The sequence below is a fragment of the Monodelphis domestica genome, chromosome 6, assembly GCF_027887165.1.
Source record: "Monodelphis domestica isolate mMonDom1 chromosome 6, mMonDom1.pri, whole genome shotgun sequence".
NCBI lineage: Eukaryota > Metazoa > Chordata > Mammalia > Didelphimorphia > Didelphidae > Monodelphis > Monodelphis domestica.
In genome coordinates this window covers 98,565,855-98,585,942 of record NC_077232.1, presented here as the reverse complement: position 1 = coordinate 98,585,942, position 20,088 = coordinate 98,565,855, and the positions used below count along the sequence as shown (strand labels likewise).

At 35.9% G+C, this 20,088-nt stretch overlaps 1 protein-coding gene across 2 annotated transcripts in view; it reads right to left on the bottom strand.

Moving 5' to 3' along the window:
* CD38 (CD38 molecule) overlaps positions 1 to 20,088 on the bottom strand; it is an 83,375-nt gene that overhangs the window by 9,845 nt on the left and 53,442 nt on the right. For both annotated transcript variants that reach the window (XM_007496699.3, XM_007496701.3), the window contains exons 5-6: positions 3,627 to 3,700; positions 31 to 123 (exon numbers count right to left, since the gene is read on the bottom strand). In XM_007496699.3, coding sequence (XP_007496761.2) covers positions 31 to 123; positions 3,627 to 3,700 — 167 coding nt within the window. The remainder of the gene's footprint in view (positions 1 to 30; positions 124 to 3,626; positions 3,701 to 20,088) is intronic.

Below are 20,088 nucleotides of genomic sequence, written 5' to 3'. Positions count from 1 at the left end.
CTCACTATTCTTATTTAACCCTTAGATTACCTGGACTGTTCTTCAATGTTGTGCATCACCCAAATCTTCACCAAAGGAACTTTCTCTGGATTCAGATGGTGAATCTCCACACTTCCAAAAATGCTGAGACAGAGAGGACACAGAACACAATGCAGTTTTTAGTAGAAATCCAAGACCTCTAACCTGGCTGTTAGAAATTATTACCCACTTAGCACCAGGAACAATAACATTTAGAACACAGTAGTTGAGTGAAAGGCACAGTTTCTATTCTGAAATGCAGCATTTAGTCATGCATCCATACAACCTCTCTCTCCACCACTGTGTCCTCTGTCTTAAGTCTTAAGTCAATAATGGTCTTGTCAAGCTACTGATCTCTATGGACATCGGCAAATGACTTCCCAGAACACAAGAGGGAGTCATGGCATGAATCCCTCTCATTATAAATTGTCCCAATTCAGGGCTAGTCCCATTTTTGATAGATTTCCTTTTGTTGATACAGATATTCCTGTGGCATGGAAGAATATAAAAACATATATATATATATGCTTATATGCATGCAGATAAACATATATGTACACATACACTTTATTTCTTGCCCTTCAACCCATTCCCAGGATCCTTCTTGGGGCATTTTTGAAAGCAATGCATATATTAGTCACAGACAGATCCTGGTTCTCACCCCAATAAGAGCGTCTTACAAGAACTTGTATCCTATGTTAGCGACTTCATTCTTCTTGCTTTGGAATGTTAACTATTTTTTACCCAAAGCCCTTAAAGGGAATGAAATAAAGGGAAAATCTTTTTTTTTTCCTTTGAGGGTTGACTGTGTATTAGGAGAGGTATTTGACTAATCGATCAATTAAAAACTATTTATTGACCTTAAGCCTCCAACTAGATGCTGGTGAGGGGAAAGAAGGAGTACAGTACCAGGACAAAATACCAGAAGAGATTATACTGTGCTAGAAAAGTATAAGAAATGGCCCTTCATTTCATGGTGCTTACGTGATATGAACAAAATACATACATGCAATAATTAGAGAATAATTAAGAACCGGAATGCAATCGAGTATAGTGAGTGGAAGGTCCTAGCGCTTGAAAGGGCCAAGATTTATGACCACCTTCAACCTTTGACCTCTGAAGAGTTACTTACATTCTCTGGGTCTTGGTTTTCTCATCCGTAAAATAAGGGAAATGGAACCAGAGCAGAGACATTAAACTCAAATGGAAATTCATCTCTGCAGGCAGCATATTGATTTAGAAAATATTATCTGTGTTGTATTATTTTTCTATTTGTTTTGTTAAACAGTTCTCCATTATATTTTCTTAAAATCCTTACCTTCTGCCTTAGAATCAATATTGTATTTTGATTCTAAGTAGAAGAGGGGTATGGTCTAGGGGCAATGAGATTGAAATGACTTGCCTAGGTTCACACACATTTGAACCCAGGATCTCTTGTCTCTAGGCCTGACACTCAATCCACTGAGTCACTTCACTGCCCTCTCCTCATTATATTTTAATCTAGTTTGGTAGCTTCTGAGTTTTTCCATGGTGGTGAATTTGACATTCATGGACTAGATGACCTTAGCAAGACCAACACAAAAATTTATAATCTTCAGATCTTTAAGTAGAAAGAGCCCCAGATTTGGAGTGAAAGAACCTGGATTTAGCCCTTCTGTTCACTACTTGCATCACTTTAGACAAGTCACATCTCTGCTCTAGGCCTCGATTTCCTTATATGAAAAGAAACAATTCAATTTTATGATAGGCTCAGTTTTCTGTTGTCTGCTTAGTGCCTCTGACATAGTTGCTTAATAAATGTTTGTTGACTGAGATACCTCACCTCCACTTTTTAGAGTCCTGAAGTGCTCAATTTTCTTAATTATTCATTGAGTTGAAGGAACAAAGAGACTGGAGCAGACTAGAGTATTCTGACAATTATAATGGCTCATCTCTTTGTAAGTACCTTATAATTAAGTTTTTTCCTTAATAATTCTGTGTAGAACTAGGAAAAAAAAATTCATCCAGAAGAACAAAAGATCAAAGGAACTAATGGGAAAAAAATGTGAAGGAAGGTGGCCTACAGGTACCAGATCGCAAAGTGTATTATAAAGTAGTAATCATCAAAACAAGTCTGGTACTGGCTAAGAGATAGAAGGGTGGATCAATGGAATAGATTAGGGGTAAGTGATTTTAGCAATTTAGTGTTCAGTAAACCCAAAGATCCTAGCTTTGAGATAAGAACTCAGTATTTGACAACAACTGCTGGGAAAATTGGAAAACAATATGGCAAAAATTAGGTTTAGATTTCTCATCCTATACCAAGACAAGATCAAAATGGGTATATGTTTTAGACATAAAGGGTGATGTAAGTAAATTAGGGGAATGTAGAATAGTTTGTCTATCAGATCTTTGGAGAAAGGAAGAATTTATGACCAATCAAGAGAAAGAGAATATTGTAATATGTAGAATGAATAATTTTGATTATATTAAATTTAAAAAATTTTTGTAAAACAAAACCAATGCAACCAAGATTAGTTAAAAAATACAATTCAAAAAAACCCAATTCTCTGATCCTTATCCAAAACTTATGTTTGCTGGCAAAAATACTGTCATTCTTTTTTTTTTCAGATAATGAAATTAAGACCCAGAGAGGGAAAACCACTTATTCTAGGTTGCATACCTAGTTTAAATGTCAGAAATTGAATTCAAACACCTAGATGATCTGACTTGCAGATCAATATTCATTCCAAGACACTGTGTAGCCTCTAAGGAAAGCTTTGTAAGAGAACACAGATGAACACAAGCTTAAAAGTTGGACAGAATTAGCTTATAGAGAGTGGAAGTGAGAGTGAGATTGGCATAGGAATGAGGGGAAAGGCAGTGTTGAGAAGTGAGCAGCCCAGGTTGATTAGAGTGAAGGGTACATTCTGGGAGAAATAAAAAATTTAGTTGGATAGGTAAGTTGGACTCAGATTATCAAGAGCTTTGATAGTCAAACAGAGTTTGGGTAAGATACAGAAAGCCAGCATAGAAGGAATTGTCAGACTCTTAGCAAACATTCTTGTACTACTTTATAGTTAATAACAAGTATATTCTGTATATTTTTCAGATTGTAAAAGTAAAGTTCCATTGGGGATGGGGGAAGTGGGGTCAAACCCTTGCAGAATGTATCTAACCACATCATTCCCCAGCTCAATTACTAGTGTCCTTCTTCCCAAACTGCTGTTTACTTGTTTGTACTTTTTTTAGTCTGTGTTTATTTTTATAATGCATTTGTTGTCTCCACTATTAGACAGTCAGCTTTTTGCCAGAAGAGATTATTGCCATGATTGGAGCTGTATCCCCAGCATCTATCACAGTGCCTGGTGTCTAGAAGGTTCTTGTTGACTGATTGATTAAATTGAATATAATGAAATAACACTTCAGGAAATTTAGTCTGGGAATTGAGTATAGGAATTTTAACTTTTTTTTTTTTGACCCAGAGCTTCCAGGAAACAAACAAACAAAAATAATCACAAATCTCCCAAGGCTGAAATTTAACTGCCCAGAAGATAAAGCCCAGACATGCATACATACATACGGACACATATACACAGTCTCACAAAACACACCACAACAACAAGTACCTGCTATTTCTGAAGGGTTGGCTGATTGACCCATTGAGCATCACATAGACCACACCACAGGCTGCTTCTGCAAACTGAAAACATACACACCATTCATTAGTGTAACAATGTTTAGATCAACCAGATGATTACATAGATATAGTTGGATGCTTTAAATATTAAGACGATTTATTATTGGAAGGAAAAAGACATGTACAAAAATATTCATAGATGCGCCCTTTGTGGTGGTAAAAATTTGGAAAATGAGGGGATGCTCTTCAATTGGGGAATGGCTGAACAAATTGTGGTATATGTTGGTGATGGAATACTATTGTGCTCAAAGAAATAATAAAGTGGAGGATTTCTATGTAAACTGGAATGACCTCCAGGAATTGATGCAGAGTAAGAGGAGCAGAACCAGGAGAACATTGTACACAGAGACTGATACACTGTGGTACAATCGAATGTAATGGACTTCTCCATTAGTGGCAGTGCAGTGATCCTGAACAACTTGGAGGAATCTACGAGAAAAACCACTATCCACATTCAGAGGAAAAACTGTGGGAGTAGAAATACAGAAGAAAAACAACTGCTTGAAAACATGGGTCGAGGGGATATGATTGGGGAGGTAGACTCTAAATGAATATCCTAATGCAAACACTAACAACATGGAAATAGATTCTGATCAAGGACTCAAGTAATACCCAATGAAATTGCGCAACAGCTGCGGGAAGAGTGGGTGGAGGGGAGGGAAGGAAATATTGTGATTATTGTAACCAAGGAATAATGTTCTAAATTGACTAAATAAATTAATTCAATTTGAAAAAAAAAAAAGAAGACCTCTTATTGGCTGTAAGGTAGGCTGCTGTAAGACTAGAAGACAATAAGTAGAGTATAGTACTGTTCTGGGGTACAGCTGAAGGAAAGAGCAGCTAATTGTGCCAGCACTTCCCTAAGGTCTTTAAAGATGCCAGAGGGTAGGAAAGGAGCTGCTACATGGAGAGGGGATGGATTGAGGATATGTGGACACCAGCCTGTATCTGGATGTTAAGGGCAATGAAAGAGTATTTAGTGAGACATTTTAGTTCCCATAGAAGATGATTCACTCTTGTATTCAAGACTCTTGGTGAGTCAACAAATGAGTTGAATATATAGGAGATGGGACATGGCTGTGGCTTCTACAGTGTTTGGTCCTGGGTCTCCTGTCTTTGAATTGTCATTGTGATGAGGCTGTTGACAGATATCCATGTGCAGTACTCCAGAGCTCTTACACAAGCATGTCAGAGCCAACCTAGCATTATGATCTATCTGAATGATAACAGCTGAATTTATTTCTCTTTTCCCATCCATAGAGAAGTCATTGGGAAGACATAACATTTATTATGGCCTAAACTCCACAAGGGAAAAATACTGATTATTTTAGAAAAATGCATGTGAGAACCTATGAGTAAATGTACTTTTCCATTCTAATTTGGTTGGAGAGCAATATTCCCAGTCAGAGTTATTTAAATTCTTTCTGAATTTTCATGGTTTGCAAAGGAAAATTTAAAGGCAATAGAGTATAATATAAAAAAGAGAAGGGGAAAAGGAAGAAAGACATACAAAGAGAAAAATAGAGAAGGAAAGAGGAACTGAGGGGAAGAGAGAGGAAGAAATGAAGAAAAAAAACACTAGATGTGTACAGAAGACATAGGATATACATTTCCTGGTTCTCAAAAAATTGAGATTTGGAGTAGGAAGGTAAGCTGTCTCTAGGATGCTCTACCTTCCTCACATTCTATGGCTATATAAATTGTCCAATTCTAATTTCCTATACTAGATACCTGTGATAGAGAGAGATTGTAAATTCAAATAAATTTGTAAGCTGTCCAACAACTTCTGGGTTACTTTTGTGGGATTAACCCATTTTTAAAGCCATAAAACAACAAAAAAATAATAATAATAATAGGAAAGTATTATAGCAAAAAAAAGAATTTTACTAGCCCTAACTTCCATTTATCATCTGGTTCTAAATTTGGGTAAGGCATGACAGCTCGTGGACTCCATTCACTAGGGTGCAAAAGGGGTTGAAATCTGATCTAATTAAAATATTGTAGTAACTGCACCCATTAAATAGGATCTTTTAATGTCAATATATATTGATATATAATATGGGCAACTATATGGCACAGTGTTGAGTTCAAATATGGCCTCAGACACTAGTTGTGTGACCTTGGGCATATCATTTAATATTTTTGTCTCCTTTTCCTCACCTGAAAAACAAGCTGGGAAAGGAAAAGGCAACTCACTCCAGTATCTTTGCTAAGAAAACCCCATTTGGGGTCACAAGGAGTCCTACACGACTGAACAACAGCAACCTTATATAATAGAACTCATGACCTACTTATTTAAAAATGTAATCTGAGGATCTGCTGATCTTAGATAAGATAATATTTTAGTTACTCATCATATATACTTCTTTTACAGTCTACAGGTCTAAGGGTATCACTAGGCACAGAAAATGCGCTAAAATACTTGCTAATTCATCACCTCTTTTTATTTTCATGCTCACCACCCTGTAGGTATTTAGGATGGGTATTATTGCATTCATTTTTCAGTCTAGAATAAATATTACCTGCTCAAATTAAAGAGATAAATGTGACATTGAATGAAGGCTAGAACCAGATTTTTATTCCAACAGCTTTTCACTAGACCATAATTCCTCAGGGCACTGGTTTATCCAGCCTAGGACTCTGTTTTTGCCAGTGGCACCAAAAACTTTTCTGAGATCCCTCCCTCCTTCCAAGTCTCACCTCCCCATGAAGCCTCCTCTAAGATTCACTCTACATCAAGTTGACCTTCCCCTCTCTTTGTCATTGTTGTCTCTCTCACTCCTCCCATACATAACCACAGAAATTTTGTATTTGATTTTAAATCCATTTTTGGCTTTTCCAGTGGACAATGGTCAGAATCCCAGAATTAAAAAAAAAAATCTAAGTTTTTTTTCCATGCCTATGATTCACATTTTCTCCCTCCCCTCATCCTTCCCTCCTATTGGAGTTGACAAGCAATTTCACTGAGAATCACAGAATTTGTGATAAAGCAATAAAGCTATAGATTCAGAATCAGAAGAAATAACTTGACTACAAACTAGTTGTGTGACTTGAGAAAGGTTGCTTGATCTCTATTGGGAATATTATAGATTTGGGGTTAATTAAAAGAGATTAGTGCCTGAGGAATACTGTCGCAGGGTCTGAGGCCTAGTTTGAAATTTGGAGCCAGAGTTCTAGCTGGAATTCTGAGGTACAGATAAGGGTTGGAGTTCCAACTGTCAGTCTCTCTGGAAGCTCACCTAGTTTCTGGAGGTTGGTGGTTTCTGGCTCTCTGGGAAATTTCCTCTGAAAACGTGGGAATACCAGATTGACAATTTGGAAGAAAGAAAATGAGTTTGGCAGTGACTACAGGAGAAGACTAATAAAAAGAAGAAAGAAGACCTTTTTCTTTGAACTCTGTGTGTCTGCAGAAGTGAAGGCCAGGCTTTTGGGCCTATCTAGGCCTGGAAGCCATTTCTGACTGACCAGGCCCAAACCTAAGTAGGCTGGCATTGGAGTGGTGAACTATAAAGAAATTTGGAGACAGTATTTTAAGAATTATATATATTGTTATAAGGATATTATAAATAGGTTTATATAGTTAGAATTGGGTTAAAGTAGTAATAATTAGAGAGAGCAGGTCTGGGGAGTCCTAGATAGAAGTAGTCTCCATGAGGAGTCTTGAGTTGGGTGTGGTTTGAGTTAGCACTCCATTAGTACTAGGGATCTTTCCTGCTAAACTTTCTACCTTTCCTTTAAACCTTTTCAAACCTATTAAATAGAAGGTTTAGTTTCCTAAATCTGTCTCCGAGAATTTCACTCTGTGTTGGCCAAAAGTAGATACACTGAGCATACTTCAACCAACAGCCATCTAGCTGGCCCTTACCAACAAACAGCAACAGAGACTAAAAGATACTGTTCCCAAAATATACTTAATGGCTCTCTGGATCTTAGTTTCTTCCTCTATAAAATGAAGAGTTGGATTATATGGCCTCTGACCTTTTGTGGATATAATCAGACTTAATAATTACAAATTTAAAAAGAGCCAGTGGTTTGAGCAATATCACTCACATTTCCACAGCCCAGAATATTTCTGAGTCAGGTAATACAAGAATTATCCCCTTTATAGATAAGGAAACTGAGGCACATTAATTTTCAAATAATTTTTATGGCTTACAAGTAGCATAACCTTAAACACTGGTCTTCTTACTCCATTATTTGCCACTTTTTTTTTGGTTTGAAAATTTTTAGTTAATTAATTTAGAATATTGTTCAATGGTTACATGATTCATGTTCTTTCCTTCCCCTTCTGCCAACCCCTTCCCATAGCCAATGAGCAATTCCACTGAGTTTTACAAGTGTATCTGACACTTAAAAAAAAACCCAAACTTTTATCTTCTATCTCAGTTTTATCTTCAGTTCTAAGACTGAAAAGTGGCAGAAGTTGAGCAATTGGAGTTAAGTGACTTGCATAGAATGGATATAGCTAGGAAGTGTCTGAGACCAGATTTGAACCCATGTCCTCCCAACTCCAGTCCTGGAGCTCTATCTATCCACTGTGCTGTCTAACTGCCCTGGTACTCTTTATTCTCTAATATCATGCCAGGATATGTGTCAATATTCATTAAAAGGGGGGGGAATATGGCCAATAGCTGACATAAATGTCACCTTTTCCAGAAAGCCAGTATACTCTTCGATTTTAAATCATCCTTCCCCCAACAGACATCAATTTCCTCTAATAACTACTAATTCTCTTGTATACATCATGTCCCATTTTGTACTAATTCCTGAGTGTGAAATCCAGCCATTAAAATACAAGCTTATTGAAGGTAAATCTTTTCCATCTCCATTCTATCACCCAGCACAATGCTCTGTATATTTCATCAAGGACATTCAATTTCATTAATGTGCCCATTTCCTCACCAAAGCAAATCACAAAACTTAGGAATGATTACTTATTAAAATAATTTTTGAGGACTGCTGTGGCCAAAAATGTCATCCCCCCAGGCCAACCCAGGGATGAGCCTGCCTGAGCAGAAATAAGTTGATTCTTGGATGACAGATATACCGTCCACTCCTGAACCGGTCCTCCAAACCTTCCCAGCTTGCCAGGACTTGCCAGAGTTCATGGTCTGCTGGCATAGCTTTTGAGAACCCATGATCACCATTGCCCTATGATAACACATCAGAGAAGGGCTTTAATGAAGGAGAACTTTGCTCAGCATATGATGCTTGAATTAAATTGGTTGTTGCTCTTGTTATTATCATTATCAGATAATTATACATCCATTATTAACTCATTTAATTCGTACAGTATTGTGAGTTAGATATGAAGATATAATGAATGAGAAAACTGAGGGTTAAAAAATGACTGACATGCCCATTGTCTTAGAGTCAGTAAGTGTTAGAAGAAAATTCCAATGCAAGTCTAGTGCTCTTTGTACAGTGAGGTTTGTATTTCACAAGGAGGTTCATAATTGAATAAGGTTCTGATTATAGAAAGATGGGTTTTTATACTTCTCCCTTTCTTGTTGTTCAGTTGTTTTTCAGTCATGTTTGTGACTCCATTTGGGTTTTCCATGGCAGAGTTACTAGAATGGTTGCTATGTCCTTCTCTAGCCTACTTTACAGATGAGGAACTGAGGCAGAAAGAGTTAAGTGACTTGTCTAGGGACACACGACTATTAAATGTCTGAGCCTCTAAATCAGGTATAAATCCTCTTAAGATAAGAGTGCAGAAAACAGACTCTAATGACCTACTTGAGAGCATCAATGACAGGTAGACTATTGCCTTCCAACTTCATTTAAATTTATAAACAAGGGTAGCAATTCACAATGTTTGTGATGAAATATTTTTTTTTAATGTTAAAGAGCATGGTGGCCAGGAAAGAACAGGGAGATATCTGGATATTGGGGAAAAGGTGAAACACCTTGGGGGAAATGTAAAGAGATAATTGGATTGCAGCTTATGAATTAGCTTCTGTTTATTCTTGACTGGGTTAAGGAACTGCAAGAATGTACGAAGTGCCAAGGAAAAGCAGATTGTTTTGTCCTGTCTCCAGAAGAGACAAGGAGTCTATTCTAGACTTGATCAGAAATTCCTACTGCTTTTTGTTTTTATTTTTTTATTCATTTATTTTTTAAATGCTTACCTTTCATCTTGGAATCAATACTGTGTATTGGTTCTAAGGCAGAAGAGTAGTAAGGGCTAGGCAATGGGGGTCAAATGACTTGCCCAAGGTCACACAACTAGGAAGTGTCTAAGGCCACATTTGAACCAAGGTTCTCCCATCTCTGGGCCTGGTTCTCAATCCACTGAGCCATCCAGTTCCCATGTTTTTATCTTTTAAAGATAAGGTCTCCCTACTCTACCAAGTTAGAAGTGCAGGGGCTTCCTATGGACTGATCTTACTATGGATTTGCCTTTTGGAGTCTCACTGCAGTAATAGTAAGATAAGAACCCACACTTGATTGGTTTAATCCACTGCTGCTCAAAACTCCTGAGCTCAAGAGACCCACCATCATCCTCAAGAGCAGGGATTACAAACATGTATCACCATACTCCCAACTACCAATATATTTGAAACTTTATTTGTTACTTAATTTCATCCTTCAAAAGTTAGAGATTGCCATAGGAGCCATTATTCTAGATCTGTTTCTAACCAGCAAGTAGAAACTACTTCCTTTAGAAAAAAATGAAGTGGAACATATGACTACTATATCACAGAGTTTGTGCTGGAGAGAAGAGGAAATCTTCACAGTCTGACATGCCCCCTAGATATGTAGAGAAGAGTGTCAAAGAGAAGGAATCAGTAGGATATAAAGGCATAATAGTCTATTAGGGAAGTTGGCACAAGAATGATGGAAAGTCCTTAAAACTGACATTCAGAAGACAAGAGAAAGGGGAGCAAACAAAGGAAATTGATGTGGCTCTACAAGGAAGTGCTGACCAACTCATTTTTAAACACTCTGTAAGTAAAGCAGTTCTCAGGGGAAAAAATAACATCCCTAAAAACATACACTGATAAACTAGAAAAAAGAAAAGGATTCACTAACTTAATATGCATTTTATTTTTAAAACCCTTACCTTCCATTGTCACAGAATCAGTACTGCATATTGGTTCCAAAGAAGAAGAAGGGTAAGTGCTAGACAATAGGGATTTCTGGTGTAATATTTATAGGGAAAATGGGTGACATAGAAGAACAGGGAATGGAGGAGTTGAAGGGAGAGAGGGAATATGGTTGCCAGTGAGGTAAAAGGAGAGATATGCCCCTGTCAAGAGACTATTTTTGAAAAATGGGGTTCCTGAGAAATTGGCCACTTATGATAGCCTGAGGGACATCTCTATAGAATAATGTTGTAGATACCCCAGAGCAGGTAAGTACAGATCCTCCTGAGGGACAAGTCTCCCCCCAGACTTAGTCACCCAGCAGGGGTCCAGGAAGGACCGTTTATAGTTAAATGGTTGTCCTGAGGTTCAGCTCCCTCTATGTCCCCTGAAATGTTAGTCCTCTTATGTGACTGCGATATTTAAATAAAGATAAATTTTAATAACAAGTTGGATTGGGAGGGTATCAGGGAAGAGGGATTCCCTAGATGAGGTTTGAGTCTCTCTCAGCTTTTGAGCTGAGGCCAGGCCTCACAGTCTGGTGGAAGGTTTCTCTTATTCCTGTCTATGCTATATCTGTGCTAGTTTTCTTAATTTCAAAAGTCTTAGCAGTAGACAGCAAGATGGAGTGTTAAAATGGAGATTTGAACCCCAGACTTCAGTCCCGAGAAGTCCTTGCTCTAGTTCTGGACATGCCTTCTAATCTCACTGAGATTTCCACCTGGGCCAGATAAAATTTTCTATTTAATTGGCTGTAAAAGCCTACTGATCTCTCTTCCTACTTCCACTTCCAAGTAGACACATCTCTCATGATGTAAGTGAAACTGAATGGGCCTTTCAGCCCTCCTAGGCACATGCTTTCTTACTTGTATTTTCTTAAATTCTTAATCTTTAATAAACCTCATAAAATATAATACTTCTAGCAGAGAAACTAAATTTTAACTGCTACAGGAGAAAAGTTCTGACTTTCAGAGCTGGTTGGACTTGTCTCTTCAGGCTGGCACCCCTAAAGACCAACGTTACAGTTCAAACTGCTTCCCTTAAATCCTTTTGTCGATGACATGATCACAGGAGTCCAGGGAGAGCACACAGTTGGGAAAATCAGGAAAATAGAGACACTTTTATCCAGAGACAGGGAGAAAGTCTCCTCCTAGTTTCAGGGCCAGGAAATAAGTGCTCATCACAAGACCAATTGCCAGTCCCAGTTGCCTCTTCCCCCACCAACTGTCAGTCTTTTCAATATCTTCTCTCCAACATTCAACTGCTGTTGGTTCCAACTCAGTGGTAGAAAGTCCAGGACTTGCTCTAGTTTTCCTTTCCACAATTGTCCCCTTTTTTGTTGTGATCTTCCCAAGGTCACAAAAATATTATTATAGTTCCCAGTCTACTAAATCTAATTTCTAACTACTTCCCCAAAAATTATAAACTTCCCTCAATTACTCTATCACTATTCTATGCTAACTTTATCTACTCTAAGGAATTCTATGTAGGAAAGTTTGGGTATGGGTAGTTTTAGGGTTTTACAATAAATTCAGTACAATAAATGTTTGAACAAAACCATTACAGAGAAATTTGAATCTTAGTGCTAATACTACTTACTCTTGCTAAGTTAAACTAAATCAGTTTTCCTATTTTATATATCTATTATTATTTACAAGCTATTTTATCTATAAATGTTTCCATTAAATATGATTTCAGCATCAGTTTTAAAATAAACAATTAAAACATTACTATCTACAAATGCAGCTTAAGTCTATTCCTATGTATAACTAATTGTCTATGCTATGTTTAATTTAACTTACTCCTAATTTATTCCCTACTTATTATAACTATTATCTAAATCCCTAGTCTAATCTACAACCTTATCTTATGTACAACATATATACATGCTATGCTAAATATTTACAGACTCTATCAGTATGTTACTAATATAATTATAGTATATACATTATTTATAGAGATTATTTTCATATAATACAATAATATACATTGTTCTGCATCCTGATGTCAGTCAAATAGAAATATCTATTGATCTTTTTTTCTATTTGCCTAAGATCTTATGGAACTCACTGTATATATATTTACATTTTGCATAAATACAATTTCAGACATTTGTTTATTACCTTGCTTATGTCAGTTTGTGATTTTGTGTTTTGTTTCTAATAGTGTTGTGTTGAATTAATACTTATCAAGTTTCTTCAGATTTCCACTTCTCATGTTGACTGATGGATCTCTTCTTTCTTCCAAATTATATAGTGATGAGGGTATTTCCCTAATATGTGAAATTGATTTTGTTTTATTATTTCAACATACTCAGTCTTACATATAAGTCTTGTTTTCCATCTGTCCTTTTTTATATAAACAAATTTACAAAGTTCAGTCTTAGCTGTCCATTTCAGCTTTTTTCCTCTTTGTTTCTTCTCTCTAGTAGCTATTAAACAAATTTACAAAGTTAAAAGTCTTAACTGTCCATTTCAGCTTTTTTTCTTTGTCTCTTCTCTCTAGCCACTTTCTTGCTGCTTTTCCTCTGAGCTGGTTTAAAATCTTTTCCTCTGGGCTGGTTTAAAATCTTTTCCTCGGGGCTGGTTCAAAAATCTTTTCCTCAGGGGTTATTTTCCTCTGGGATGCTTTTCCTCTGGGCTGGAAAGTTGTCTTCTCACTGTGATATGCTTGACTGCTGGGATCTTGTTGACTCAAACATTATGTGTCACCATTGTTTCTTTGTGGTATACTTTTTGATGTTAATCAGTTTTTGTTTTCATTTATCAGCACCATCTTTTGTCTAATTATCTTCTATGTCTATTACAGTGATGCAGAATTTTTCTGGTTTTACATGGGAACAGTGGAACCATGAGTCTTTCCCTGCAATTTTTTATAGCTGTTGGGGTAGTAAGCAATACTTCATGTGGTTCAGTCCATTTTATGTCTGTAGCCAATTTTCTATTGAAATTTTTTAAGTATACTATTTCTTCTGGTTTGAGGTTGTGCAAATTGTAATCCAGGGGTATGGTTTGTTGTATTAAGTCCATTTCATGCAACTCTGCTATTCTTGTTTGTAAAACTTGTGTATATGTATATATATATATATATATATATATAGCAATATATATATATTGCTAATTGACAATCTAGTTTGTGAGAAGTTCTAAGTCAGAGAAAGGAAGGTGTGATAGGATCAGGTATATAATTTTTTTCCACTTCCAATTCAGTGTCTTCTTCCTCAAACTCATACTTTTCACAAAGTTCTTGATAATTCTTGATTCCCAATGCTGCCAGCATTTCTTCTAATGAGGTTGTGTAGTCTATGTCCTGAACTAACTCTTCTGACAGGATTGTTCCTTCTTGATTTGAGTTGTTAATGTAATCATCTGTCTTCCACTCTTGTAAAGCTTTATGATCTTGATTGTAGTGCTTGATATATTCATAAGGTTCTTGGTCTTCCCCACTTTCTGAGTCAAATATCATTGTATATAGTGGTTCTGTGTGATTTCTGTCTTGCTCTGTCTCTTGCTCAGTGATTTCTATATTCCCCAAGTCTTTTGCAAGCTTTTACCTAGTAGTATGCTATATAACTCTGTGTTATGTGTTGATAAATTTGGTTCTTGTGTGTTTGTTCCTTCCTGTGGATCTGTTATCATATCTCAGTTTTGTTCTTCAGCTACAGACTTTTCATGTTGCTTTGAACATTCATTTTACAATCCATCATCAGTTTGCAATAGAATTGCACAACATGGAGACTTAAGGATGGTGTAATAATGTTTGTGTTTGCTTTTTCTTGTGCAGTTACTATTGGTTGGAATGTTTTGGCATAAAGATTTAAGTTTGACTTTTCTATTATGTCATTGGTATGTTCTTTTGTAATCTCATCCCAGCTTTCAGGGTCATTGTCTCCAGGAAGTCTGTTAATTTGAATGTTCTCTATTATTGCATTTTCCTTGTCATTGGACCATTCTGTTGTTTGCTCCTGCGCTTCAGTTAATTCATTTGCAGTTTGTTTAGAATCTTTAGAACTCTCTACTGTTTGTGTCTCATGTTTCTGTTTTTTGTTCTATACTTTCTGTTTCTGAAGTATATTCTTTCCTTTCTACTAAGTTACTTGTGTCTTTTTGAGACATGTTGCAATTCACTCTTGCTTGGATCTAATCTTTCATGTTCTTTGCTTTTCTTTTTTAGCTAGGAAGTGTCTGAGGTCAAATTTGGACCCAGAACCTCTCATCTCTGGGCCCCTAAATATACATTTTTAAAAATTAAAAGCTAAAAGCCCCCTAAAAGAAATGCAAGAGATATTAAAAATTAGAAGAGAAATAAATTAAAACAAAAAATCCTAGAAATGATAAATAAAATTTAAAACTAGCTCTTTGAAAAGACTAATAAAATCAATAAAATTTCAGCTAATCCATTTTTTAAAAGAGGGCAGAAAAATAAATAAGATAGCCAATAAGTAAGGTAAAATCAGAAGAAATAAAAAGAATAATCAGACCCTATTATACACAGTTATATACTAACAAAGTCAAGAACACAAAAGAAATAGAGTACCTTAAAATATATATATAAAATACTCAAACTACCAAAAGACCAGAGAGAGATCTTAAATAGCCCAATCTCAGAAAAGGAAGTAGAACTAGATGTAAAGGAACTATCAAAGAAAAAAATTTCCTTGTACTATGGATTCATAGTAGAATTCTATCAAACTCTTAAAGAACAATTAGCATCCATATTATATAAAATATCAAAAATTTGGAAATTAGGCAACTACTAGAATCTTTCCATGAGACAAAAAATATAGTCCTAATTTCAAAACCAGAGAAAGATAAAATAGAAGAAAACTTCTAAGTTGGTATTGTTATGTTAGTTTTAAACCAAATCCTATTAAATAGATTATAGCAATTTGTCCAAGAAACAACTTATCATGACAGTTAGATTTATGCCAGGCATACAATACTGGTTCAACATTATGAAAATAATCAACCCAATTAATCAAATTAAAACCCAAAACATCCATAGCCACATGATTATCTCGATAGATGCAAAAAATCCTTTGACAAAGCACAATGCTTATTTATGCTAGAAACCCAGAAAATTATAATCAGGGGGATCTTTTTATTAATATCATTTAAAAATATACTAGATAGATTGAAATCTAGATAAAGGAGAAATAAAAGTGTATATTTTGCTAATGATATGATGGCATACTTGGAATATCCTAGGAACTGACAAATATGCTAATTAAGACATTAGCTTCAGCAAGGTTGCAGACTAAAAAATAAACTAAAAATCAATTGCATATCTAGATAACAAAATGCAAGAAGCAATCATAGAAAGGAAAATTTCATCTAAATAACTACCAAAAATACTTAAGGTATCTAGGGTTTGACCTATGAAAGCTGTAAACCTATTTTATCTTAGAAGCAGGCCTAGAGGAGACTTACATATTTCACCATTTGAGATGCTTTTTGGACATCCACCTATACAGGCTAAGCCTTTCTCCCCGGCTTATACATCGCTATTAGGGGGAGATATTACTATTGCTTCCTATATACAGGAGTTACAGCACAAACTACGTGAACTTCATGAATCCGGAGCTGCAGTACAAGCTGGACCATTAGACTTTTCTCTGCATGACCTGAACCCAGGAGATAAAGTTTATATCAAGAATTTCAAGCGAACTGGAGCAACTCAACCTTCATGGGAAGGACCATTCCAAATATTATTAACTACTCCAACATCTATAAAGATTGGAGAAAGAGACTCTTGGATTCACTGCTCACATGTGAAGAAAGCATCTTCTGCTGAGACTGATTGACTCTATCCTATCATATGAATTGTGACTCTATCTTATCATATGAATTGGAGATAATAATCCATAGACAAATGGATGTTTTTTTTTCCAAGAATATATTGAATTATTGATTTTTTCTTATTTTTTCTTATTTCTTTTCTTTTATTTTTTTGATCAGAATATTTGATTTTTTTCTCATTTTTTGTACTGAAAGTACACATAATTAATACTAATATTATTTTTCCCTGCAGTAATACAAGTTAATATATATACTCTTGCTATAATATCAATATATGCCTAAAAGCTTTAAACTATGGGAACCTGCCATTTATTGATAAAATATTATAGGACTGTGATTAATGTTTGTGTCTGATTCCAGGAAAAGGGATAAAAACAAGGAGCACAGACAAAACCTGAATAGTGCCAATAGAGCACACATGAAATATTAAAGTGAGACTCGAGGTTGTGACGCTTAACTTATGTTTAAGTCGTAGGACTTCCTTGTATCTACACTCTTTTCGAAATACTCAAACAAGTACAAAGTTTGACTATCATGCTGGCTCCCTATATCCCTGAGGAAAAAATCAGACAAGGGAATGACATTTCCCCATCAAAATAGAATTCTAATTCTTTCCTTCTTATATTATGGCAACTTCCTATAGTCTTGGCTACAAATGGCTAAGTGAAATATTACTGCATTCTGTCCTACATACTTGTGGGATAGAAATTACTTTAAACTGGACCTATACAAGGTCTATTTTGAATTTTTCTTATGTTTTTTATTATTTTTCTATTCTTTTGATAATTGACACATACACCCCCATAACTGAACATTGCATTCTGAGCTAAACTTGATATTTTTTTTAAATACTTACTTCAGGGGGGATTGTATTTTAATTTAAAATCTAAGAATTTTTGAATTTTTTTTGTTTGAGATTGTATTTTTATAAAAATCCAAGAATTTTGTTTAAAATTTTACTTTTATAAAAAAAAATTCAAAGACTTTGATTCTGTTTGAGAAAAGATCTTCAAGAAAGAAGCTTGAAACTTTTATATCCAGAGAATGAACTGTTGCAGAAAGATGCCGAAAACCTACACTTCATCAAGAAGATCAAGAATGAACTTTGGATGTGATTGATTGGACTGAACTTTTGATTGAACATTTATTGTAACTGTACACATTTATGCCAAAAGGGACTGCCCCTAATTTGGCTTTCTGTCAATGCGCCTAGCAAACATTGGTTTTGCTTTCTTTTCTTTTCTATTTCCTCTCTCACTATTCTAATTTCTCTTAGAAAATTGAATATTGTGTATATCTTTAGTTAGAAGTGAATTTAGAACTACAAAATGATTATGTTAAATGATCAATGGGGAGACTAGTCTCCCAATGATTATCAGGGGAGATTGTAAACCTCAAAATTTCTTAGACTTATAAATGTTGGAAATTTCACCATTGGGAAATTTCATACTTGAAAAATTTCCTATTGATAGTGGGTCTTGACTATTGGAATGGGAACCCCATTGGCATGGGAGGTTCCTTCTCCTCCCTTCTTAAGATTACTTTAGGACAGAAACCTTTTGCTGAACAATGGAAAGGGCTTTGACCTATGCTTAAGCATAGAACAGGAATTTCTTTGAGTCATGATTGATTTTAGAATTGATACAATGGAGATACTTGGAATCCATCTCCACCCTATTCAGTCCTAACAGGATTGAGTAAGGGCTGCAGCCTAGATCAAAATTTAATTATTCCAATCTCTACCCTACTCAGGTTAACAGGATTTAGGAAGGGCTGTAGCAAAGGATCAAAGATTTAATTATTTGAAAATATGACCTTCAACAGACATGTGCAAAGCCAGAGACCTCTGGGCGGTCCTGGGTTAAGCTAGAGCCTCCATTGGCACAGGGAAATTGATGGACAGGTGATTGGTAGATGTGAGGACTGAGGGGAGGGAACTTGGATGGTTTCCTTAAGGATAGGGGGGTCTGAAGACTCGGGGTGGTTGAGGAGTTTGTCGGAGTGGTTGCGGTGTGCTCTGAGAAGCTTGTGCTGAAGGAAGCTGAAGGTGGGGGCTCTGAGACTGTTTCTCCATTTTGGTCACGTGAGTAATAGGGACTGATCTCCTTTCATTGCCCCAGCTATCTAAGGGCTTGGGCCTTTTGGCCCAGCCTAAACAGAAGGGGTATTTAAGCCCTATTCCCTTCTCTCCCCTTTCTCTCTCTCTATCTCTAATTCCTTTCTTCCTCCTGTTTGTAATTAAAACTCCATAAAAGGTTGACGGCTGACTTGAGTTTTCATTAAGGAATTACATAGCTGAATTCCTTGGCGACCTTAAATTAATATATATCAGTCTTTTAAAAGTGATTTCCTTGTCACAAAGCTCACAAAAGAATCATGTACTCATTAATGATAAAAAGAACAATTAAAATCTCTGAAGAAATATTTAGTGCTCATGGCTGGCACATATTAATCTACTAAAAATGTTATTATTGCCAAAATTCATTGATACTCTGTATGCAATGAAAACATAATTACCCAAGAAATACTCTTTAAAACTTGATAAAACAGTATTATAATTCATTTGGTAAAAAAAGGCATATTTAGCAGATGGAAGCAAAGGCCCAAAACTTAAGATAATATAAAGAGTAGCATAGTGTAGTTCCTTAAGAATAGCATGGGGGTGGGGGTGGGGGGGAGTTAGATGACTCAGTAGATTGAGAGTCAGGCCCAGAGATGGGAGGCCCTAGTTTCTAATCTGGCCTCAGACACTTCCTAGTTGTATGACCCTGGGCAAGTCATTTGACCCCCATTGCCTAGCCCTCACCACTCTTCTGTCTTAAAACCAATACACAGTATTGATTCTAAGATGGAAGGTAAGGGTTTAAAAAAAAATAATAGCATCAGTAACTCAAAATTTCAGAATAAACTGAGGCTGGAAATCAATGCTAAAGAAAACAAAATATGGCTTGAGAGGTTTTGGCAGGGAAGGAAGAATTATTTGCCTATTTTATTGGTTTTAGCTGTGTTGTGGGTGAGAAAAGGATTAAAGAATATGATCACAGTAAAGGGTAAATGAGATGATTGTAATGGATGGCAATGACAAGACAAACACTGAACTCTTCTTTTTGCTTTGCTTTTCTCTTCCAAGGAGAATGATCTTTGGACTAGGAAGGATGGAATAAAAATGGTTATAGGAGTTGGGGGTGTGATAGTAGCACAAATTAGGGAACTAGATATATGGAAATGTTTAGCTGCCTTCAATAGTTCAAATCAAATTACTTTCAAGGCAGGGAAATAATTGAGATGTTATTGGCAAGTGTTCATTGAAGAAGAACATTATCAGTGTATAACATGCTGAATTTGAAGCCAGAGGATCAAGATCCAAATCTAAGCTCTACCCCTCTCTACTTCTATGACCTTGAGCAAATCACTTAACCTCTCTGAGTCTCATTTCAATTGACCTTCAAAATGAAGGAGTTGAACTCATTCCTTAGACAGCTCTAAATCTATGGTCCTCACAGTC